Genomic DNA, 21,896 nt, shown 5'->3' with positions numbered 1-21,896 from the left:
TTAGAATGGAATCGAAGCCGCCATCGTAAAACGAATGTTTTTAACGTTTTATTCTATAAACACCATGGCGCTCCGTTTTGATCGAAGAAAGTTTCGATTGTCGCAAACTGTGGTCCCAAAATGGTTATCACGAATGTAGGTAAGAGATAAATTTTGGTAGACCGTGGATCATAAAAGATCGACGCCATAGACGAGGAAACGTGCCAAGGTGTGAGTTCCTCTCGAATGCACCTGCAAGTTTGTCGGCAATTTGCTTAGCCGTGGATTCACAGGGCTTACAACGTTTGCAGAGGACTCTCGATCGTCGCAGGTCCCTCCGTGTCATTCTTGAGAGCGCGCACGGTTTATAGTTTGTTTTTAGATAGCCGATAGAACGCCGGAGATATCGTTCGATTCGAAGATAAGTTCGGCATTAGAATGGCCCGTCGTATTCGGTCCGGAGTTATACAAATAAATCCAGATTCACAGGATGGTTCTTAGTGATAATGCGAGCCAAAAGAAAGCGAAAGCTGTGAGTAAGGTCTTACAAAAGAGATAAAACGAAGATAGCGGAGTACACGTCGAATTTCTGCGAGCTACGTGCTCCAAAAGCTACGTGTCGCGATTCTATGCTCGCACGTTCGGTTCCTGCGACGCATCACTTTGTCGCATCACGAGACTGTTTCACGACGCATTAAAAGAGCCTGGTAAGGGGAACAATAAAGTTCTCGGTTTATCGCGTCAAACATCCTTGGCTCGGGTGTCGCATTGTACACTCGTAGCTCTGTGACTGAGAAAACGACCGACGCGACGGACCGAGGAGATAGCGTTGTTCGATCGCCACTTGTCCTTGTGTACCTAGGATCTCGACCAGTCGCTAAGGGGACAGATAAATTTGCTGTTTCTCGGGAACCAGCATACCTCCTTTGCTTTTTCTCCTCCGTGTTTCTCTGATGATATAATTTTACGAATTTCGCTCCTCGTGGTTGGCCTTGTCTTCGCTAAACGTGAACTTTACAACGCAGAATCGGCGACGAGAGAACTTTATTCCAGAGTACCGATTTTTCTGCAAATTAAAGACCATCGCCGACATCGTTACGTTTTAAGAACGCGTTCTTCCTTATTTCTCTGATCTTGTACCAAGAGTTTCTTCAAGCAAATCTTCACGTATAAACTGAATTTCAATCGACGACACGATACTTCGATTTAAAATTATTCTGAAACGAATGCATCTTATTTCGCGAAGATGGGTGTTCTGACCTATCGCTCGAACGACGATCGACGACTGATCGACTTTTACGTTTTCGATCTTGCTCGAGAACACTAAGATATTTCTCGATAACACGAAGCAACGTGTTATTAAATCGCGCATGCGTTTTATCAACTTACGTTGGCGTTGTTTCAGGAAGCAGCGACGAAGGCGAGTCGATGTCAGGCACGCCGGCCGGTGGAGGTACGGGGGGAACCGGCGAAAATCAAGAAATGGAGGAAAACGGTTCGATTCGTGGCGGCAGCAACTCTGCCAGTAATCTGGTATACAGAGATCTGAAGGCTCTTCACGCGACCAGTGTCCACGACGTGTCTCAGGATTATAATCCGCAATCAAGGCCGGCTTATCAATGTGGCTATTCGCCCGCCATGGAGAAGCAACATCAGAATTACGAAAAGGAACAGCACAGACCACCTTCGTCCAGGGACGAGGAGAAATCTTCGTGGGAATACGGCGAGAAGGCTGACAGGAAGGAGTATTTGAGATCACGAGACGCCGTCTACAGGAACGAAGCGTATCGTGAGTGAATAAATTCCATTTTTCCCCCTTTATTTTCTTCGTCTTTCTTCTTAAACCACCGCTCGAATCGTCGTGAATGGCGCAAGCTAATTGCGTAAATTAGAATACTAGGTCAGCCGCGCGGGCCGCTTAATGTTACGAATTACGGTGTAAATTATCGAGAGACGTGGTGGTTAATTGACCGGATTAGAATAGTAGGTTACACAACAACGATCTACCGTACCATGGACGGTTTATCGAGAGGATTTAATCTGTTAAATTGCGATATAATTATCGCGAAACGCAGCTTCTACCTTCTTACCTTCGTTTACCACGTTGAAGATTTCAATTCGGCTTTTGCAGAGGACGCGACCAAACAGGAACAAAAGGAGCAATCTAACCGCGAGTGGGTATCACCGGTACCGGAAGTGGAGGTGGGAGGTTCGGCACCGGGCGGCCCTCAGGTTCGAGCGCGGAAGGACATTCCACGGGGTGCGAGATTCGGCCCTTTTCTTGGAAAATGGGCGAGCGAGCCTTTCAACCCCCGTTACGCGTGGGAGGTGAGTTGTGTTTCTTACGATACGCGAGCGTGCTTATCGCTTCGTCCTCGTTCGATGGGATTTCAAGGCGGAGCGTAGGTAAACGTGGCGAGCGAATCGATGCTCGATCGAACAACGATAGCCGGCGTTCTCGAGATAAATTTAGAAAATTCTCGACGACTCTTCGCCGTTGCAGTAAATGATCGCAACTCGTTCGATCGATGCGTTTTGTTCACTCGAACTATAATCAAGGATATTAAGCGGAATTTCTAATATAGTTGTTTGTACTATATCTCGAAAGAGACACATTGAGAATTTTCCGCGAATCTAGGGATTCGTACGCGATATCATCTCGCAGGGGTTCTCGTGAAGCCGTTTGAAAGATGATCGATCTGTTTATGACTCGGGATCCGGTAGAGGAATACTTTGCTCGAAACCAGTGTCAGTGAGTTCGCTATCCTCCTGCTATAATCCCTGGTATTATCCGGCAGATGCCGAAGACAGGAAAATGAAGAAAAGAGAAAGATAGGGGAGAAAAAAGAGAGGATAAACGGAATCGTCTCTTCGGTTAGAAAGTAGACACCTGGTCGACTCGTACGCCGAAGGTGTCATCCATGTTGACAGATCTGTCAATTGACTCGCCTCGGACAGTTCCCTTTCCATTCCTTTCTATTCCTTCTGGTTCTGCCCTAAAATTCTTTCGATACTCGTCCGGAGCTCGAACGTCTCTGTTGGTTCTTAAGTCGACCGTAAAATCGGCGCACAAAGTCAAACTCGAAGAAGTAGTCTGTGAAATCGTTGGTACAAGTCCAAGATCTTTCATCCGTGTGATTCGCGAAATACACGTATTTTTCTACCCAACGTAGGTTCGTTCGTCTCCGAGCTATATTCGCGATGATTTAAAATCTTCTGTCTGCAGCCTCGCGGAAAAACTTGATCCATTTCGAAACGAGATTACGGCGCGGAGAGAATCGGAAACTGGTCGTGTACCGGTCCAGAGGGTGTGATAGATATGATAGCGGCAACGTTATGTTACGTTAGCGCATGTCGCACTGACAAAATGTAAATGGCGCCATCCATCTAACTGCCGACAAAAAGGCAACCGGGGCCAACTGTCGGACCGGCGATTACAGGATCGATTAAAGCCAAACTACCCCTTCGTTTCGTCGGGCCGATCTATCAACCCCACGCGCGTAAACGTGCGAGCGCACGAACGGAGAAAACATCGCGACACAGAGGTCTGGCTTCGAGTTCTCACAGAATTTCGAATGTCTCTTTAAATCGGGGACGAGAGTCGAGGGAAGATCGATCGGGATGAATTTCGGATATTTTTACTCGTTTGTGAAATAGTGTTACTCGAGGATCCGAATGTTTGTGAAATAACTGACAATACAATTTATACACGAGTTACGGTGGTGTAGTAACGAACCAATCGAACGGTTAACAGACCGCGTGATCCTTTTCTGAAATTGGAGAAATCTACGAGGGATCCCTTTCCATCGATTCGCACGCTATCCCCTAATCCTAATCCTTTTCTCACATTCTCGGGGAAAGGCGTTTCCAAATTGAAAGGGGGAGATAGGGAAGATGGAAACTGGATTATCGATAAACCACTATCAATATGAGTCGGTATATCATTTCGAATATTAATCATGCATCGAGCCAATAACGTCACGAGAGAGTTGAATAGAACGGAAAGGAAAGAGGTAAACAACAAGCAGCGAAAGCGTCGCGCTGTAATGTCGGAGGAAAAGAGACAAAAAATAGCTCAAACCGAAATTTTTCCTCAAATTTTGTGAATACTTATTCGCCGCGTACACACCTGAAGCAGAACGAAGGGAAGAAGGTCGTGGTATCGAGGGGTGTCGTTCGAGGTATCGCTGGTATCCCACCTGCCATACTGGCCGGGTCTCGTTTTTCGGATACTCGCGGAGGGGTGCGAAATGGAAAACCAAAGAAAACCAGAAGGGGATCCTCTTTTCCGGTTGCGTTTTGCTCGGTGACGCGTGATCCGCAGAACAGCCGACTCGCGGCGTGCCATAGCGGCGACTAAACCAATCTTAGGCTTAGCTCGTTCGGCCGTGAGACCCTCGTGTCGAGGGTACAGCTCCAATTTACCGAATGATCTCGAGAATCCGTCTTAAATGATCAATCTCGTCGCGTTTATAGCATTACTTGTTATTCGTGTTTCGAATCTAGTCTTTGGAAGATACGATGCCGTTAATTACGTGCTTAGGGGATGTTTCTATGTTTCATATCTTTTTGAATACGATTGTATTTTGCATTGAACAAGGTGTTTTATATTAATCCTGATTTTTGACATTTCTCTTTGTAACACATCCATTTCCATATGGGACACGAGGGTTGAATCCCACCCCCATTGGCGCGTCTGCTCTCCTTCTCGCGTCGCTCGCTCATCGACATATTGAAAGCATCGTCAATTTTTCCACGTGATCGCTGACGACCCCTCTCGTCGTCCTCGAGTACAAGCCGCCGGCTGGTTTTTTCAAGCGGCCACGGGGGAGAGTAGAAAAAAGAACGGAAGATGGGTTGTTTTTCATATTGAAGCAGGCACACGCGCCTCGTTGATCGTACGGGCCACTTTTTCGACAAATCGGCTGGAAAGCTGCGCCATTAGCGACGTATGTCGCTGACAAATCATATAAATGGCGACTCTCGACGAAACGTGTCCTCGCGCGAACCGCACCAACCACCCCGATGTCCAGTAATGAGACAAATTGTGACGCGTCGCAAAGAGAGAAACAGAGAATCCGTGCTGGGCGATCCCGTACCGTTTCCCCGTTGTGGCGCGCCTCCATCGAGCTCGAACGGTTTTCAAAACGTTACTTAATCGCCGTCAACGAGCGAACAACGCACCCTTCTCGAATTCGTTCGAGACGATCTTCATTGAAATAACAATGTCCTCGCAATGGAGCGAGGGCATTCCTTCTACGCCTACCACTTACGAGTGACGAAAACGATGTAGAGGATCGAGAGAACCATCGAGGGGTCTATGTAGGTGGTGCCGACGGATCTTATTGTGGATATTATTAAATTCTCGCTCGATCTGGAAGCACGTATTCTAGACAATCTACGTATCCGTCGTACCTACCGATCGTACAATGCACGCCACCGGTGCCTATTATTCGTGGACATTGTCCAGGTGAACTGGTCTTTAGGGCGTTGCTGGAGGTCAAGCCCCGGAAGCGATTCGACAATGAGCCACATTATGCTCATTCCCTCCTTCTCTCCACCTTCTCTTCTTCTCGATTCAGCCTCCTTCAGATTCAGCTTCTTATTAAGCTGGCCGGCGCGAAGCGCGCGATTCGCAACGCGACGGTAGTTTCTTCCTCTCTTCTCTTCTCTTCTCTTCTTCTTTGCATTCCACATGCCGTGCATATTCTTCGTCGCCATAATACGAAGGGAATGGTGCTTCGAGGCAACGCAGTGACCTTCGCTTTCTCAAGGCGTAGGGTTACGCGGTTGGTGATTTTCGTCATTTGAATTTGTAATCGGAGAAAGAAACGGTGAGCGAGAGAAAAGTTCCGCGGTGGACAAAATCGGCAGGAAACAAGTGACAATCAGTGACGCGGGGAATATCTGGCATTGTGAGGCCTGTCAGACGGTCAGACGTGTCCCGGCTAAAGGATCCCCATTGATAGCCGTGACCATCTATGCGAATCTACCGGTCAACGGGGTGATTCGGTCTTATAACGCGAACTTTTGCACCCCTTGCATGGGGGGCTAGCGCGCTTTTCTCAAGAAGCTCGATCGAAAGTAGAACGTACCTTTTGAAGTAGCTCGAATCGTTTGATCGTTTTAATAATAAGTAATACGGGATGCAATAAGACCTTACGTAGGGGCAAATAAGTCTAGGAATAGGCATGAAAATATTTAACTGTACATGCACCGTGGTATCGTATACGTTATCCTGTGTGAAGCCAAGAATGCACAGGCCACCGGCTAACTAACCCTTTTCTCGAGGATCGGGTTTTTGATTGACAGGTTTGCCCAGGCTTGTTTGCGGCTGCACCTTCTCCTATTATGTTAATAAAGCTATGATACAGCTTCGCGCGACCTGAATAGTTAACGTGTATATTTTGACATTTAAATTTACATCCAACGAGTTTTACTCTCGCCCCATGATCCAGTCGTTCAAGTAAACGCTCGCCTGGTTATAGCAAAAAGTTACGGTGGTAGAAAGTACTAAATGTGAAAATATCGTTCGTGCAAATGTCTAGTTTAACGTGGTTGTTAAAATTCCTTGTCTAATAAAACATAATTCTTCGTCTTTGTCTAGATGAGATGCTACGTACACGTGTCTCGGCAGGCCAATAAATTTCCTCCGGATAAAGGCGTTTGTATACTTTGGCCGAAACGAGCACGCGTCGCGCGAGATTCGACTGTAAGGCTTTAACTGGCCTTTCTTTCTGTCAAACCAGCTGTAAACCGGCCTTCTCTCTCGCTTTACCATCGCAGCCCTCCGCTTCTCGTTTCTCTAGGGTGGCAACGGAGGGTGATAAATCTCGTCCGCTCGTTACCCCACTATCTGTCGATAATAGACATAACAGACACGTGTTGCCCGGTCGTCAGGCTGACCCGGCTATCCGATACAATGGAGACGCGTCGTCGGAATCATCGTCTTCAAAGGATCGCTCCTTGTACGCTGGTTTTCTCGTCCCTCGACTGGCTACCCTTCGAACCACTACGATTTACTACGCTCATTTCTGGACCAAAGGCTAAAAACCTAAAATAGATCCCTCGATCTTGCGACACACCGAGAGTTTATTAAATTTTCTTTGAAATTCGTTCCTTGTTCGAATCGTTCTCAGTTCAATTTTGTGAATCGTCGAGATAGTTCGTGCCAATGCAATATCACGAATCGAAAACGTTCTCGAGATACAAACGACAGTTAAAATTTTACGACTTGATAACTAACTCGTTGCCTTCCTGGTTTCTTGTTGTCACCACGTCCTGCTTCGCTCTTCCCCTCGACGTTTCCTCTCTCTCTCTCTCTCTCTCTCTCTTTCTATAGCTCCGGATCTCTTTCTCGGAACAGTGTTTCTGCCGTTTGGGTAGTTTCATGGGGTTGATGGTGCTACAGACGCCGGATAAGGTCTCCGCGTGTGTAGGAAGCCGTTCCTCGTTTTCGTCGCGTGAACTTAATTGAACTTGTTCACCAACTCATAACGAGAAGTCATGCAAGTGCCCTCCTAGTTATAATTTACAGGAAACAATCGACGCCTTTGATGTGCCGCCAATTGTCTGGAATCTGCGAAACTGTTACTCTTTAGGGGTGACCCGGAGCAAAATGAAAACACCTTCCTTCCTCCACGAGATTACGTTTATCCAAAGAACGTTTACCGAATCTTTTTACTCCGCGAGTTCGGAATTCGTGTTGTCCATAAAAACGTTTTCGAGGGAGAGCAGAATGCAAAATGGCAATTTGAATCGCGTTGGATTTTTCGAAATTAGTTTCGGTAAAAATATCGTTGGAAATTACCTTCCTGCAAATCGAAATCGGTAATTTTATTCTCCAATGCAACGAAATTTTTAGCTTCGTCCATTAAAAAAGTACCGCGTAACGAATCTATCGTTAAACAGCTCGGTATTATTTGCAATATTCATCGACGCACGCCAGTCGCTGCATTGAAAATGTAAACTCAATATCGTAACCACGAATCGACGAGCGATCAATGGCAATCATTGTTTTCCAGTAGCTTGAAAAAAAGGGAAATCGTGTTTCATGGCGACGCGACGCTTTGATCCGCCTGGTCGAATGTTTGATCAGTTCGATGATTTCCAGTCGCCGCGATGGAATTACAGGCCACGATATTGAAACGAACTGATCGTCGCCGAAAGCGAAAATCATCGTACGATCGTACCTACCGATATTTCCTTCGATCGCGTAATCAGAGATTCGTTCGCGACGATTTAATTCATTGGATTATTGGAACTCGCTGGAAAATTCAAGCTTATCCATAGGACGGTTTCGCACATAGGTCTACTTAGTCCGAGATTGGCAGAATTTGGTACGCGAACGGTTGACAGATTGTGCATACGAGCGCGCAGGCCCCGTCACAATGACCGAACTAATCTGGTCCGGTCCGGGAAGGTAGCCTAAGTTCAATATACACAGGAATACACTGCAGCCTGGAGGCGTTTCATGTATGCCTTCCACCATTGGCTTGCATTAATCACGACGCCGTTGGCAGGCCTGAGCTACACGAGTTCCGGCGTCAACTTAATTGTCCCGCCTGTTTCGCCAGGGATTCATTAATTGGGATGTACTTACATCGACGAACGGCCTACCTCTCTCCAACAACGAGATGCTATGTTGCTCGTTAAATAAAACAGCCTTCTATCGCGCTTGTTCGATCGAAAGGAAAAATATACGGGTAATTTGAAGTGGAAACTTTGACTTTGTCCTTTGAACGTCCGACAGAACTGAATCCAGAGGAAAGCAAACGGTCAGAAAACGAGCCACGTCGTTAATTTTCGGAACACCAAAGATCATTCGTCAAACGAAGAAACTTCATTATCTTTCCTTTGGCGGAATTTCTCGAGGAAATACGAGTCGAGCGATTTTGGCAAATTTTCTGGCAGGCTAGTCTCTCTAATGATCGATCATATAAGGGGCTGGCAGTGACGCGACTCGGATATAATTTATACCGCTAGATACGCGAAGGGTAGCTTCCCTTAGAAACACGATGGAATACAGAGAGAAAGAGGTTCGGAGTCGGTTCCGTGAACGCGCGTCGGGGGTGGCATCTGCTGCGCGTTAGACACGGGTCGAAGGGCACCGTTTGCTTCGTCATTACTTGCATTACTTTTCCGGCACGAGTCAAGTGGGTCAAGTACGGGAAAATATGTACCTAATCGGGGAGAAAAGTCTGCTCGATCGGCGAACAGCGCATGAATCAGAGAACTGACGTTCTGACATAAAAACCAGGCTTACCTTTTGTCGAGTCGTACTTACGAATCGTTCTTTATCGTATTCTGCGTTTAAATGGAAAACTCGATCGTCTTTGTCCGGAAGTGGACGCAGCCGTGCGATTAGACACCGATATCCTTGCGCTTGCGTAACGCGCGCTTTGATTTTACGATTCGCGCTCGTGTGCTTCGTCTCTTTATCGCACGTATGGTTCGTTATCAAAAACGTAATTAAAGTTGGTCCGTCGGTTTGATATCGGCTTCATTCGAATTTCATTCCGTTTGGGAATTCGACCGACCGTCGCGCGAGTTCTCTCTCCAACGGCAGATTCGATACAATAAATTGCTTCTGACAGTCGCGAAAAAAAGGACACGCCGTTGAAACAGTCGCGAGAGTTTCTGCAGAAAGTTTCTGCGTGGCAAACGGACGAATCCTCGAACGATCGGCAGAAATTAATCGCAGACCAATTAAGGGCGGCAGGAGACTTTGGTAGTCGGCTCGAGTCGTCTACGATCTCCTCCCAGGGGCAAGCTTTAAACTAAGAGGAAATTAAGCAAAGATGTCGCCATGGCTAATGCCGCATTTGGTTGGGGGATTGCGCTGGCGCTATACGACGCTTGAAATCGTAAACAGTCCTGTTATTTAGGGGATGATAATTGACCGTTTCAGTCTCCCCGGCGCGCGACGCCCAACGAATTTCTCGAAACTCTGGGAAATTCACCGCTGTGCCGGGGCACACGATGTTTACGAGTCTCTCTTTCGCCCCGGTGTCGACGAGCGGAGGGATGAAAATGGAATTCGATATGCCATTGTTGCGTCACAGCACGATAATGACGGTTCACTGTCGCTGTTGTAATCTACGTGTCGCCCGTGACTCTGATCAACTCGGAAAGATCCAAGAATTCTTGTCGCCGACCATTGTCAATTCGTATTTGTGGAATTAGGCGAAGAGTCGTGTCGTGGAAAAATTTCGATAATATTATATCAGGAAAAGCTCGAATGGAAACGTTGCGATGCCTTGAAGTTGCCGAATCAGGAAAGTTGCGAGGTCGATTTTTGAGGAGGGGGCGGACACGCTGTGTCGGCTAAAAGCATTTTTGCGTCGGCCATCACGGTACTATCATATGCTATCGATCCACTTTATTCATAACTTTCGTCCCTCGTTACCACGTCGCACAGCTCTCTCTCTCTCTCTCTCTCTCTCTCTCATCCCCTTTCTCTGTGGCCGTTATAGTTGTACATTAAAATTACGCGAGGACAATATTTTTCATTTATTTTTACATTCTCGTCCGTTCAACCCGACTTATTTTTCCTTTCACGATTCAAATTAAATACCATCGAGCGTTACACGTTTAACGATATTTCCACCGAGCAACGTTTCACTCGAGCCGAAAGGACATCTTTTAAGAGCTTCGAAAAAGGATCGACGCGAGAAGCTCTGACCTGGGCGTACGGTATTTTAATTTGTGAATGGACACGTTCCATGAACGATGTTCCCTAGGAAACGCCACCAGATAGATACGCCGGGTTGGACGGCAAAAGATCACGATCGTTTCTTCCCTCGTACGATGGTTGATCCTCGTGAAATGTGGAAAACGACGCGGAACCTCGCCGATTATGAGGGTCCATTGAGAGATGAAGATCCACGGAGATCTGCCGCGCTGTCTGACCTTGTCTCCTTTCTCGTGGGGTATTTTCGGTAAAACCCAGCCGACGTGGAAAGATCTTTCGTCGGTTCGGTTTTGTCGAAGGTGTGAGGTTACAAAGGAAAAACGAAGAGATCGCATGTTTTGTACGACACGACTGTGTCCTGTGGGCCTCATGCCGGGCGAACGAGGAATCCCCTGGCCGTGTGTCCCGCAGATCGACCGAAAGCCTGAGATACATCTTGTCGCCTCTTGTCGCTTGTTCCGATTTCTCGTCCTTTTCTTTCAGCCGGTGCATAGCTTTCTTGCCCGCGCGAACGAACAAATTAGGTTTCGAAGGATTTTCCTGCTGCAGAGTTCGAATGGGTCGCTAACGGCTCGAAAATTTAAAGTAAGAAGCAAGGAAATATTCGCGGGCGCAGTTTTATAGACATTTCCTTCGTCTATTATACTATTTTTCCGCGTTTTCCCTTGTTGTGAAAGCCAACGCCTGTACGTTCAATTATCATCGTTGCCTTCTACTCGTCCAACTGTGAATATCGCTCGGTGTTTTAGAGGATGCAGGTTCATAGAGAAAAATCAGCACGAACACCGGGAATGTAATTAAAATGGTCGCGTATTTCTGCCAATTTTAGCAATTTCGCGGCGACGCGCGGCGTGCCGCTAAAGAAGCTCAAGGAATCATGCAATTATAATTTATTCGCGTGTCGCCCGTCGACTCGCTCGCCCCTTCTCTCTCCTCCTTTCCTCTACTCCTGCTTTCCATTTAACTCGTACTTTCATTTTTCCTTTGAGCCCAGTTTTCACCGGCTTTACCGGTGTTCGTCGTTATTGTACAAAGATAATGCGCGGCTCGTAATTAATTCTTTCCGATTCGATAAAAGGAACAATATCTGCAGGCGGAGGTCGCGGAGAACGTCAAAATTTCGAGTATCCCTATTCGCCTTTCCCGGAATGGCTATTTCAGCTTTTAATTTCAAAGAGTTCCGATGTTAATGCGCGTTCCGGTTGCGACGGGAGAACTCTCGGAGTCACAACCCCTCGTTTGCCGCTGCTTTCTGCGCCACGATTATGGGAATGAACGAGATCCACAGCTAGACAAATCTGTCCTTCGAATTGTTAGCACATGTCCGCGCTCGCCGACAAAGCGAATAGAAATCCTGCTGCGAGCTTTGCCTTCAGCTGAACGGTCACTCTCCGACAACCGTACGAGGATGATACGAATCACTGAGAAAATAAAATTCAAACCTTGAGTGATATTTTAATGTTAAATTATCGTAATTATATATAATCGAGTTACGATTTTGTACGGAGAAACGTAAATGGAAAGAACGAATTTATGAATGGACACGTTGATGTTGCAGTTCGTAGAAAAATTCTTGAGGACCTGAGTATGAAGTGGGAATTCTAACAAATTTCTATTTTTCCCCGCAAAAGTGCTCTTTGCTGCACGAGTAAGTAACAAGTTGGCGTATCATGATGAAAGGTGTTACTAGCCTGAGATCCTAATCTGTCGCGCTACACAACTAGAAGCCCTATTGTGATGGCTCGTTCGTGCCCATCTTTCAGAAACGCTCCTTACCAGGCCCGGTAGCTAAACTGGCCATTATGAGTGCCGAAAGAATCGTTGCCATCTCGCTCTTCTTTCTTCGCTTTCCTGTCTGCCAAACTGTCCTACTTCTTATTCCAGTATTATAGGGTATTACTAGTCCTACCGTTCCTACCTGACCTATGTGTCGATCAATGATATCCGGATGGAACCGACACGTCCTACGTAATCATTGAAGTCGCCGAAACATCGAAGTCGGGAAATCGAGCGCGACACATTGTAGCGAACATTCTCATTTAATTTTAGGGATCCTAGAAATTTATATATCCGTCTTTGCATATCTTTTAATAACGTACCGATATTTTAGAAAGAATCGTCTTCTTAACGTTAATTCAAGCGTGACAGTTAAGAACGTGATGTAGGAATACAGAAGCATCGAGACGTAAATAATTCCGGCAGGCTCGTCCCATGTTTTCAGACTTTACACAAGCCACTGATCATTGTTCGTAAGAAACAACTCTTCAAGACACGGTAACAGTAATTACTTACCTGTAAGGTAGACGCTTATCCACCTGCGAGATTCATTGATTTTTATGGGCACTCCTAGTTTTATTCGTGACCGGCAGGTGGTAGGGTAAAGCCGACCAACTGACGAAGGTCTGTGGCGAAACGCTCTTAGATATCTCTGATACGGGAGCATTGAAATACCTCCTTTACTTTTAAGGAAGAAGCTTTACGTCGACGAACTCCTGTGACATTTTTCACTAACAGACGAATCGTTATATTTGCGATCCATTATCCATTTGTAAATATAAAAAGATATCTTGGAATTTACATAATAAGGGAAACTCTTTCACTTTTCACTTTTAACGTTAAACGAAACTAAAATTAAATCGTACGTTGATAGTGTTAAACGGTTCTTCTAGGAAGGCTATAGACAACGAAGTTCTCGACAGAAGTGTGAAATGTGTTTACAGCGTGAGTCGAGGGTGGGAATTGGTTGGGAAACGTATCGAAAGGCGGGCTGTCCAGGGGCGTATCAGGGTGAGACGCTTGGTCGGCCAAGCGTCTCGGAGCGAAGCGTGGTCGCGCGAGACAATTGAAAAAATCACTTGTCTCGCCCTAAAAGTAGGGAGAGTAGAGACCCTAGTGGATGCTGGAGCGGCAAGTAACACTGGATGATGAGAGGGCGATATCCGTAAGCGGTAGTCCGTTAAACGCAATGTCCCGGATCCAAAACATTGCGGTTCGCCTCCGGAAGTTGGCGTTCATACTGTTTTCAGCACGTGCACTGGCCGCATCGTGTTCCCAATAGATATTTATTGGTTCTTAACGATACTCGAATACGATTCTCGTAGTGTCAATACTGACGTCAGGTGCGATGGATGACGTTAGAAAAAAAGAAAACGTTTCTGTAGTGGTACATTATGGGGAAATGATTTTTTTCAGGTTCGTACAGCTGGAAGTGGAGTCAGGGGGTGGTTGGACGCATCCCACGAAACAAATAATTGGTTGAAGTATGTTCGAAGCACTAGCAGTCCGCACACCGTTAATATGCGACACGTGCTTATTGGTGGACAGGTAATAACCGTTAATTAAAAAAAGAAAAATTCGACACATTACAAACATAAAACGTAACGATTGCTCGTTCGGCTTTGTAGCGGTTTATGTAATGATCACAAATACCACTCACCACGAACGTTTCCATTTACGTGCGAGTTTCGACAATTTGTTTTACAAGTCGATAGTAACTTCGCGCGTGGCGTTCGGTATTGACCACTAACGAATTCGATTTCCAACGCAACTGACACTGGATCGACAGTTGCAGTTAATAGGAAGGACTAATTACACGGTGTCAGACGCAGTCGTAGTTAATTCTACGTGTGCTGGCGAAACTAATAAAAAAAAAACACGCGCCCACGCTGCCATGTTTCCGTGACTCGCTAATGAGACGACGATGGAACGGAAACCGCGACCAAGTTTGTAGATTTACGTTTAGATTTGTAACTGCCAAATGCACTACTTCAAAATTTTAACTCTCTTGTTCTTCCGCACGCAACTACGCTAGTCGCCGAGTTGTTGTTTTCAACCACTAGACCAGCGGTATTCTCTTCAAATAAATAGACGATATATCGTCATGTTCACCGTAATCGTATTTATTTCATAGAAGAAAACACGTATCGAGTTTCAAGCGTTTCAAGCAGCAGCGTTTTTACGCATTGAACTATTCAGAAACTTTGAGGATGGTTCTATAAATTGAACAGAGACATTGGAGGTCGCGGTGTCAATTTGAGGTTGATCCTGACCTCCCGTCCTTTGCATTTTCTATCTATGCGAACCATGGCACATGGCGTTGGCTACGTTGTGGGCGCTCCCTAAGCTACGTGTATACAGGGTGTTTAGTTATTAAGTCACCCTACGGGGTCGTTTCGGTGACTTCCTATACGCCCTGTTTGCAATCGCTGTGGGAATGGGGGATGTGGCCCGCTCTATCACAGCCCTACAGAATCGCCGTTGTAATGACTTTTCGGGGACCTTCTGACGATATCATAAAGATCCTTTCATTGCGTTCGACTGTTATGGATTCGCTGGAAAATTTGTACCGCTGAAAACTGCGATATTAACGAATAACGAGGGAATTAGAAATTATTGGAATTTCGATTTCCTGGTTCACTCGACGATTCGATTTGCGATTTAACCGGTCTTTATCCTTTGTAACACGATTCGTAATTGTCGAAGCATCATTTTGATATTGTCATTGAGCGGTACTCGAGATTGTTCGAAGAAGCTTGAGATAAATCGCGATGAAAGGCAACGACAAAGGGTCGGAAGATTCAAGGATGTGTCATTGTCCACAGATGGTGTACGAAGCGGTGCGGGATATAGCGGCGGGTGAAGAGCTGCTTCTCGGTGTTCGAGAACCTCTTCAACTTCAGGATATGCTTGGTGAAAATACTACCGAGGACAGAAGCGATCGAGAGACCGGTGAGTATCAAACGCGCTGCGATCTTGTCGCAAGAAAGGACGCGCGCTATACCGTTTTCTCGTTGCGTTATTGTGGCTGTTAACGTTTCATTAACCCATTAGACGGTTACTCGATCGAACAAAAACCGGACCCGTTAAAAATTTGCTTTTCCATCGAAGGAGAGATCGATCGCGAGCCAGCGAGTGTTCGCCAACTGACGTGATAACGGAAGCACGGGGCAAGCGAACAGATAATCAAACCCATTAAAATATTCCCGATCGTCGAACATGCGGGGCAAGCTGCCTTTACGACTTTTCGGGCCGATACACATCGTGACTTGCGCGCACTTGTGCGGGATCGCGCGTAAAAGTCGGAATGACAGGAGGCAGGTGTCTTCGGAAAGCGGAATTACCGATCTGATGCGAGGGAGGACAGAGGGTAAATCGTGAATCGTTGATTGCACGAGCTGCTCGTCATGCACCCGTGATTCTGGCGTGATTCACCTGGTCGGCCGTTGCGTATTAACCCCTTTTTATCGTAATAAGCGCTGATTATCGCGAGATAGACGTACTCGTGCCGCGTGTTACTTCACCTCGAGTCGCTTTAAATTTCAATTTAAATCGTCGTTCACCCAACTGCGCCTCGATTCCTACGGAAAAAGTTGGAAATCCAATAGCGAAAGGGAAACTTTCGTTCTCCACGACCATTTGTCTTCAACTTTCATTAGGTGAAGCGCGAGAAATATATACGAGACATTTGCAAAGAGGGTTGCCACCTAGGTGCCTGACTGCTCGACAATTATCTGGTTGTAACTCCTGCACGATGGTCAGGATTCGGATGACTGCTAGGCAGAGATTAAAGGGGGCTATACGCGACACCCAGATGTCGCGGTAATTAAAAGCGGGATTATTATGAAAGTTGGAGGCGGCGCGGTGTCTACGGTTAATTCGCCGGCGATTTTTCCTCGTAATTTTACCAACTCGTAAACGTCTCCTCCGAGGACAGAAGACACGGAGCGCAGCCGACTCGTTCTTAATTAAATCGGTCTCACCCTCCAGCCAATTAAAATTTCGAAGATTTCAACCCACTTTCTATTCCACTTATAAATCGTCTACGAAGAAGGGGTGGTAGGTTACTTCGGTTACCAACTCCTCTCTAGATTTCGAGTCAGCCTGACAACTCCCGGAGAGGTTCATTGTAACGGTTTCGACTGACGTTTATTCGTAATTATCCAAGTTTGATCAGAGAATCAAAGATTATTGAAAAATTCGTATCGTTAGAAATACTACTCCATTTTTTCTTCGATCGTTTCAACGATGCGCCATCCCTACTCAAAACTATTCGTGTTCTTCGTGTTTTTTCTCCCCTTAGGGATCGTAATAAGCTAAAAAAGAATACAACCCATGAAACATGGAAAAATGTACAACAGAATCGCCGTTAATCCGGCGAAACCATTTTTACGAGAAATCCCTGGCAATCTGGTACGTGCAGCGAGAATAATGATGTCAAACAAACGGCGTACACCCCGTTGCAACCCTTGCGAGGGACATCTCTGCTCCGTCTCCCTTGAGCGGATCATTTCTTTTCACTAGTGCGGAGGGATGCTAAGGGAATCGCTTTAACGCGACTGCATGAGGGTGCGACTATGCATGGAACAGCATTAAAACGGCGATAAGATCTCTTTTATACGTTTGAAACGTTTGGAAATCAGTTTTTACACGATTCCTCTACACGACGAAGATACCGATATATCCTGAGAAGCTTTCGGGCATATCCGGTTTTATTTGCGCTTGATTGTTCGCGCCGTCTCTGGCGATCAAAGTAGCTGGATATATTCGCGAACGAAACCATTCTCGATAGGCAGTTACGCGAACTAATGCTTCGTCGAATGACGTTTTACGTTGGCGAGACAGGCACGACTTTTTGCGACGATTCGGTAAACCACGCTTGTACGAGGCGCATATCAGGGGGCGTAGATGAAACGGGCGGCGGCAGTTAACGTGAGTTATGGTTTTGATTTTTCGCGGCGCTCAGTTTTTCCCTCTATTACCCAGTGGTGCTTACCCCGCCAGTTTTCGTTCCAACCATGAGACGCATCTCTTTTTTTCTCTGGATGGCTCTATTTAAGGTCGCTGATAATTTATAGCCTGGTATTGTCGATTAACGCGCGCATAACCTCGCCTCATGGTCGGCGAAGGAAAAAAAGGAAGGGCACAGCTTAAAAAAAGGGGTATCCGCGCATAAAAGGGCACGCGACGCTGTTTTCGAGGGGGGTGCCACGCGCACGCGGAGGGCGGTGAAAATGGTTGACAACCCTATCTGATTCATCGAACTAATGACACTTTCTGTTTGACATTTTACTCGCGTTGCGATACTCGTGCAAAGCAATGGTTGTGGAATTTGCGAATGCGAATTACGATTTCCCTGTTCGAAAATTTTGTTCCGTTAAACCTTCGTGGACAACGCACGCAGACGAATAACATATTAGCGATGACTAGCTGTTTGTTTTGCTTCGAGGTGTCCGTTATTCCGCTCGAACTCCTCGGGGCCATGTACTTGGTCCTGGTCCGTCACGATGCCACGGAAACATTGATTTCCGTTACTTTTTCCCATGTAACCGCCAACTGACACGGCTGCAGGGGGTACCAATGGATCCCACCTGTTGACTTTCAACGACGCGACGTTACATTCCGCCAGGTTTTTTCGTAACGTGCTCGATAGTGATGCATAATACCAAGATTGATCTACACGATACTCATTTTTTGGTGAAAATTTAATATATTCTGCAAACGACCAATATTATATCAGAAACGTTTATAATCGTTCAACGACAACAGTCGGTTGAATTTGACGAAAAAATATTCCTAAAGTTCTTATTTATATTTTCAAATTCTTCCTTCCATGAAACCGTTGACATATTTTTTGTCTCTATCTACTGTCGATCTATGCGATGGTTTTTTGAAAGAGCAGTGCACGACCCTGTTAGCAGATCGCGAGGTCGACCGCATCCTTCATTGTTTAAATTCACGGCGTGCCGCTTCAAATTAGTCGTGGATAGAGGAACGATTAACGTTCTATGGGGGGTTGGCTGCGTGGCGAAGGGCGTAGTTGGTGGCGTAGGGACTGTGCCCGGTTCCCATGAAGGTCCGTTGGGGGCCATCGCTCGACCATATGGTTGGGACAAGTGTAGCGGCAGATTTAAATAACCGTTGGTGGACGGGTATCGTTTCGACTTTGTCATTCGCTCGGCTAATAGTCGATCAACGTACATCGATCGATCAACTATTTCCATATTTTTAACTCGTCTATGTCTAGCTTTGAAATGACATTAATTACGATTAAATTACCATTTAAAATTAATCTCTGTCTTACACTTTTACATTTAAAAGATAACGTATTTAGGTAAGTGAACCAAAAAGGCTAAGTTATTCAGCCTATCGACAGACTATATTGCTTATATGGATTTAAAAAGTGTATTTTTTTACTTACGGATACTTTAAAAGGCTGTGGCCGTTGGATCGGTCTGAAATCTCCATCATTAAAAATTACACGCTGTCTCGTTCACGGACTCCTGATTTTACCTGCCGTTGCTCTTGTCAGTTGGGGGTGAACAGAGGCCGCAGGGGGCAAACGAGTCTCACCTGCGATTGGTTGGACTCCGACCTCGCTGTTACCAATGGGAAGCGGTCCCCGACACCCCGTTCGCGTTTTCAGTTGCAGAATAACTTTCTACCAGCTAACTGGTGCATCATTGTATCCATTGTCTTCGTCGACTGCAGCATCGTGACCGACTAGCGATAGGAGAAGGTACTTGATAGTGATCGTGATGTGTTTTCTCGTGTTAACTCTCTTCTTCGCTCCTTTGGCACTCGTCCAATGTATTTAGTTTTGCGTTTATTATTCAAACTTTTGATTGTTTGAAAAGAAATCGTCGTTGATTTTTCAAAATATTCATCGGGATTAAAAATAAAAGGCTGAAAGGGCAACGTTGTAATTGTAATTTTGAGAGTGCAGTGTTTCGACGTTTCTGTTAAAAAACGAAAGAACGCAACGTTTAGGAAAAAATGGTCGCGTCCATAGGATGCTCATAGATAGACCGAGTTCTTCCACGGATAGATAAACCGATAGTGCCTGTTTGATTTAATAATTCAGGAACAATCCCGGCGTCCACTTGTCACGCCACTCTCCGCTGGCTCCCCGCGCGCTTCTCGATCACGTAATTCGCCCACACTAGGACGGGTCACGTATCATCGTTCTCGGGGTTGTAATTTATAGAGCCGCAGCCCGTCACAAAGTGGAACGGAATTATGACTTCCAGTCTATCTTCGTTTCTCTTTCTGCAGGGTCGTTTCATGTGTCTTTTCTTTTCTATGCTTGTAGCCTCGCAGCACAGTGGGACCGTAGACGAAGATAAAGAAGACGAGGAGGAAGGAGAGACCAGATGCCCTGTCTGCGACAAACCATTTCAAGATATTGAACTGTAAGTATCTTAAAAAGAAATCATACTTTGATCGTAATAAATTTCAGTAATTTGATTAGGTAACCGATTCGCTCTTAAAAATAAGATTGTCTAAACAAAATCGTTAAAATTCATATTTTTTCTTCCTCGACCTCCTTGAACCTTTATCAACGAGCAATAGATTTATTATTATGTTTTATGAAGCGAGAAATCGCCGTAAAGTCGACGATAGTGAAGCGTGGTTCATGAAGGATTTATAAATAACTCGTCGTTATACGCTGTTGAAATCAAATCGTCGGGAATTGTCCCCTCTAGCGACACATAACAAATCGCAATCGAGATTGGCATATTTTTCGTAACCATCTACTTATATTATCAGCCTGAGTATTAATTCCTACATCCATATCAGATACGGACGGTCGCATTTTCATATCTAGCATTAGTGCTCGATAGAAACAACAGATCGAACTGGTAATCGTAATTTGATTTGACGGATAAGTTATTCATTAATCGACAGGAAAATACAGGAACGAGAGGCGCGTTATCCACTCGAAATCTGAGCGTTAGCTGCGCTCCGTTCGAAAAGAGGGGCCCCAAGCACGCGAACCATATCGAGGGTTGCCTTCAGAATTACGATAGCTTTTTCAGGGGCCAACATTGTTTGCGTAGCGCTATTAAACGAAAAGTCAAATACTTAACCGATGTGATCGTCGTATGAAAGCTTGGATTATTTGCCTTCTAATTTCTTCCCACGACCTTACAAGACCAAAGTAAAAGGGTATTGTCCTAATTACCTTACAGAGGATCGAGTCTTCTAATTAAAAATAAATACTCTTCTTTTCCTAGTATTTGCAATTATGCATTTCCAATGTTATTCCATAAACTTTTTTGTTGGGCAACGTTTAGTTTTCGTAATTAAGTTGGCGAAAAGTTTTTCAGTGTTACGTAACCGCAGTTGGTCCAATTTCGGACATCCATTTTGGCCCGTTCCGGCATCTGTTTCCCGGTTTGGCGACAGACCGCGACACCAGCCGCTTCCGTGAGCCTCGACTCGGCAGAGTCACCTGTTGTAGCACATAAAGTACGCGCGAGATCCGCATTTGGTTGCATCGAGCCACCCCCTTATGCATCATCGAAGGCGTCGCGTGCCCGCAGCTCATCTGGCACAGCGCACCGTCACCGTGAACCTACTATCTCACCACGAATAGGTTTCACGCGACACGTGTGTTCGAGGGTGTAAAATCAATGCCGCCACCACACCATGGCACATCCTGTGACCATAACCCGTGGCCAGCTCGCGACACCCCGCTCTTACAACGAGCGTTGTTCGTGTTGAACCCCGCCATCGCCACCGTTGTCGCGACTCTCTTACTCTCTCTCTCTCTCTCTCTTCGTTTCTTTGTGTGTATACGATGACCACCCTCTTCCTTCGGGGGCGTGTGACCGTTATTACGAGAGAGCTTGTCCGCTGGCGCGCTACCGGAGTCACTTAGTCATCATCCTCGACTGCACCGAGCGCAGTCTTCGTCGGTGCGCTGCCCCGGATCGATTATATCTGAGGTTTCTTGTTCGACCCGCTTTGAGATTTCGCCGCGATTACGCTCCAGTTTCCAGGGCTTTTGCCAACAACACAGCGCCGTTCTTCTAGCCGGGCTTGTCATTCTTGAATATTGAATTTAAGAGAGTGGGAAAACTATCGACGGCTTCAATCGCTGAATCGACGGAACGAGGATGTGACATATGGTTTAGTGTAGGATCTTAGTGATAGTTGTCCGAATAGTGTGATGAATTTCTTAGAGATTCTTGGTGTTTTTCTTTCAGATTGGACAGTCACCTGATAACGTGTCACAGATATCCGGCGGAACAGCATCGCTGCGACAATTGTCCCCGTGCGTACGCCTGGCGACCACTGTTGGTTCGTCATCGTGCGATCGTTCACGGTGATCTCCGAAACTATCCCTGCGAGAACTGTCCGAAGGTAAGCATCACTTTTGACACAAACTTTACAAAACACGACACGTATCTCCTTGGAGTAACATCTTCAAAGTTTCGCTAAC

The 21,896-nt window shown here is 46.0% G+C and overlaps 1 protein-coding gene and 1 long non-coding RNA gene across 5 annotated transcripts in view; one reads left to right on the top strand and one right to left on the bottom strand.

Annotated features, from left to right (window-relative positions):
• LOC132904956 (uncharacterized) overlaps nucleotides 1–21,896 on the bottom strand; it is a 181,158-nt gene that overhangs the window by 75,009 nt on the left and 84,253 nt on the right. The window lies entirely within an intron of this gene.
• Nucleotides 1–21,896, top strand: part of LOC132904946 (histone-lysine N-methyltransferase MECOM-like) — a 56,455-nt gene that overhangs the window by 30,935 nt on the left and 3,624 nt on the right. For 3 of the 4 annotated variants that reach the window (XM_060955801.1, XM_060955799.1, XM_060955802.1), the window contains exons 2-7: nucleotides 1,385–1,768; nucleotides 2,111–2,307; nucleotides 13,865–13,996; nucleotides 15,274–15,400; nucleotides 19,761–19,860; nucleotides 21,661–21,817. In XM_060955801.1, coding sequence (XP_060811784.1) covers nucleotides 1,385–1,768; nucleotides 2,111–2,307; nucleotides 13,865–13,996; nucleotides 15,274–15,400; nucleotides 19,761–19,860; nucleotides 21,661–21,817 — 1,097 coding nt within the window. The remainder of the gene's footprint in view (nucleotides 1–1,384; nucleotides 1,769–2,110; nucleotides 2,308–13,864; nucleotides 13,997–15,273; nucleotides 15,401–19,760; nucleotides 19,861–21,660; nucleotides 21,818–21,896) is intronic. The other variant, XM_060955803.1, reaches the window with a different exon arrangement.

The sequence above is a fragment of the Bombus pascuorum genome, chromosome 3 (assembly GCF_905332965.1).
Source record: "Bombus pascuorum chromosome 3, iyBomPasc1.1, whole genome shotgun sequence".
NCBI classification, from domain to species: domain Eukaryota; kingdom Metazoa; phylum Arthropoda; class Insecta; order Hymenoptera; family Apidae; genus Bombus; species Bombus pascuorum.
Note: the sequence above shows the minus strand (reverse complement) of the source record. Positions and strands in the feature narration are given on the sequence as shown.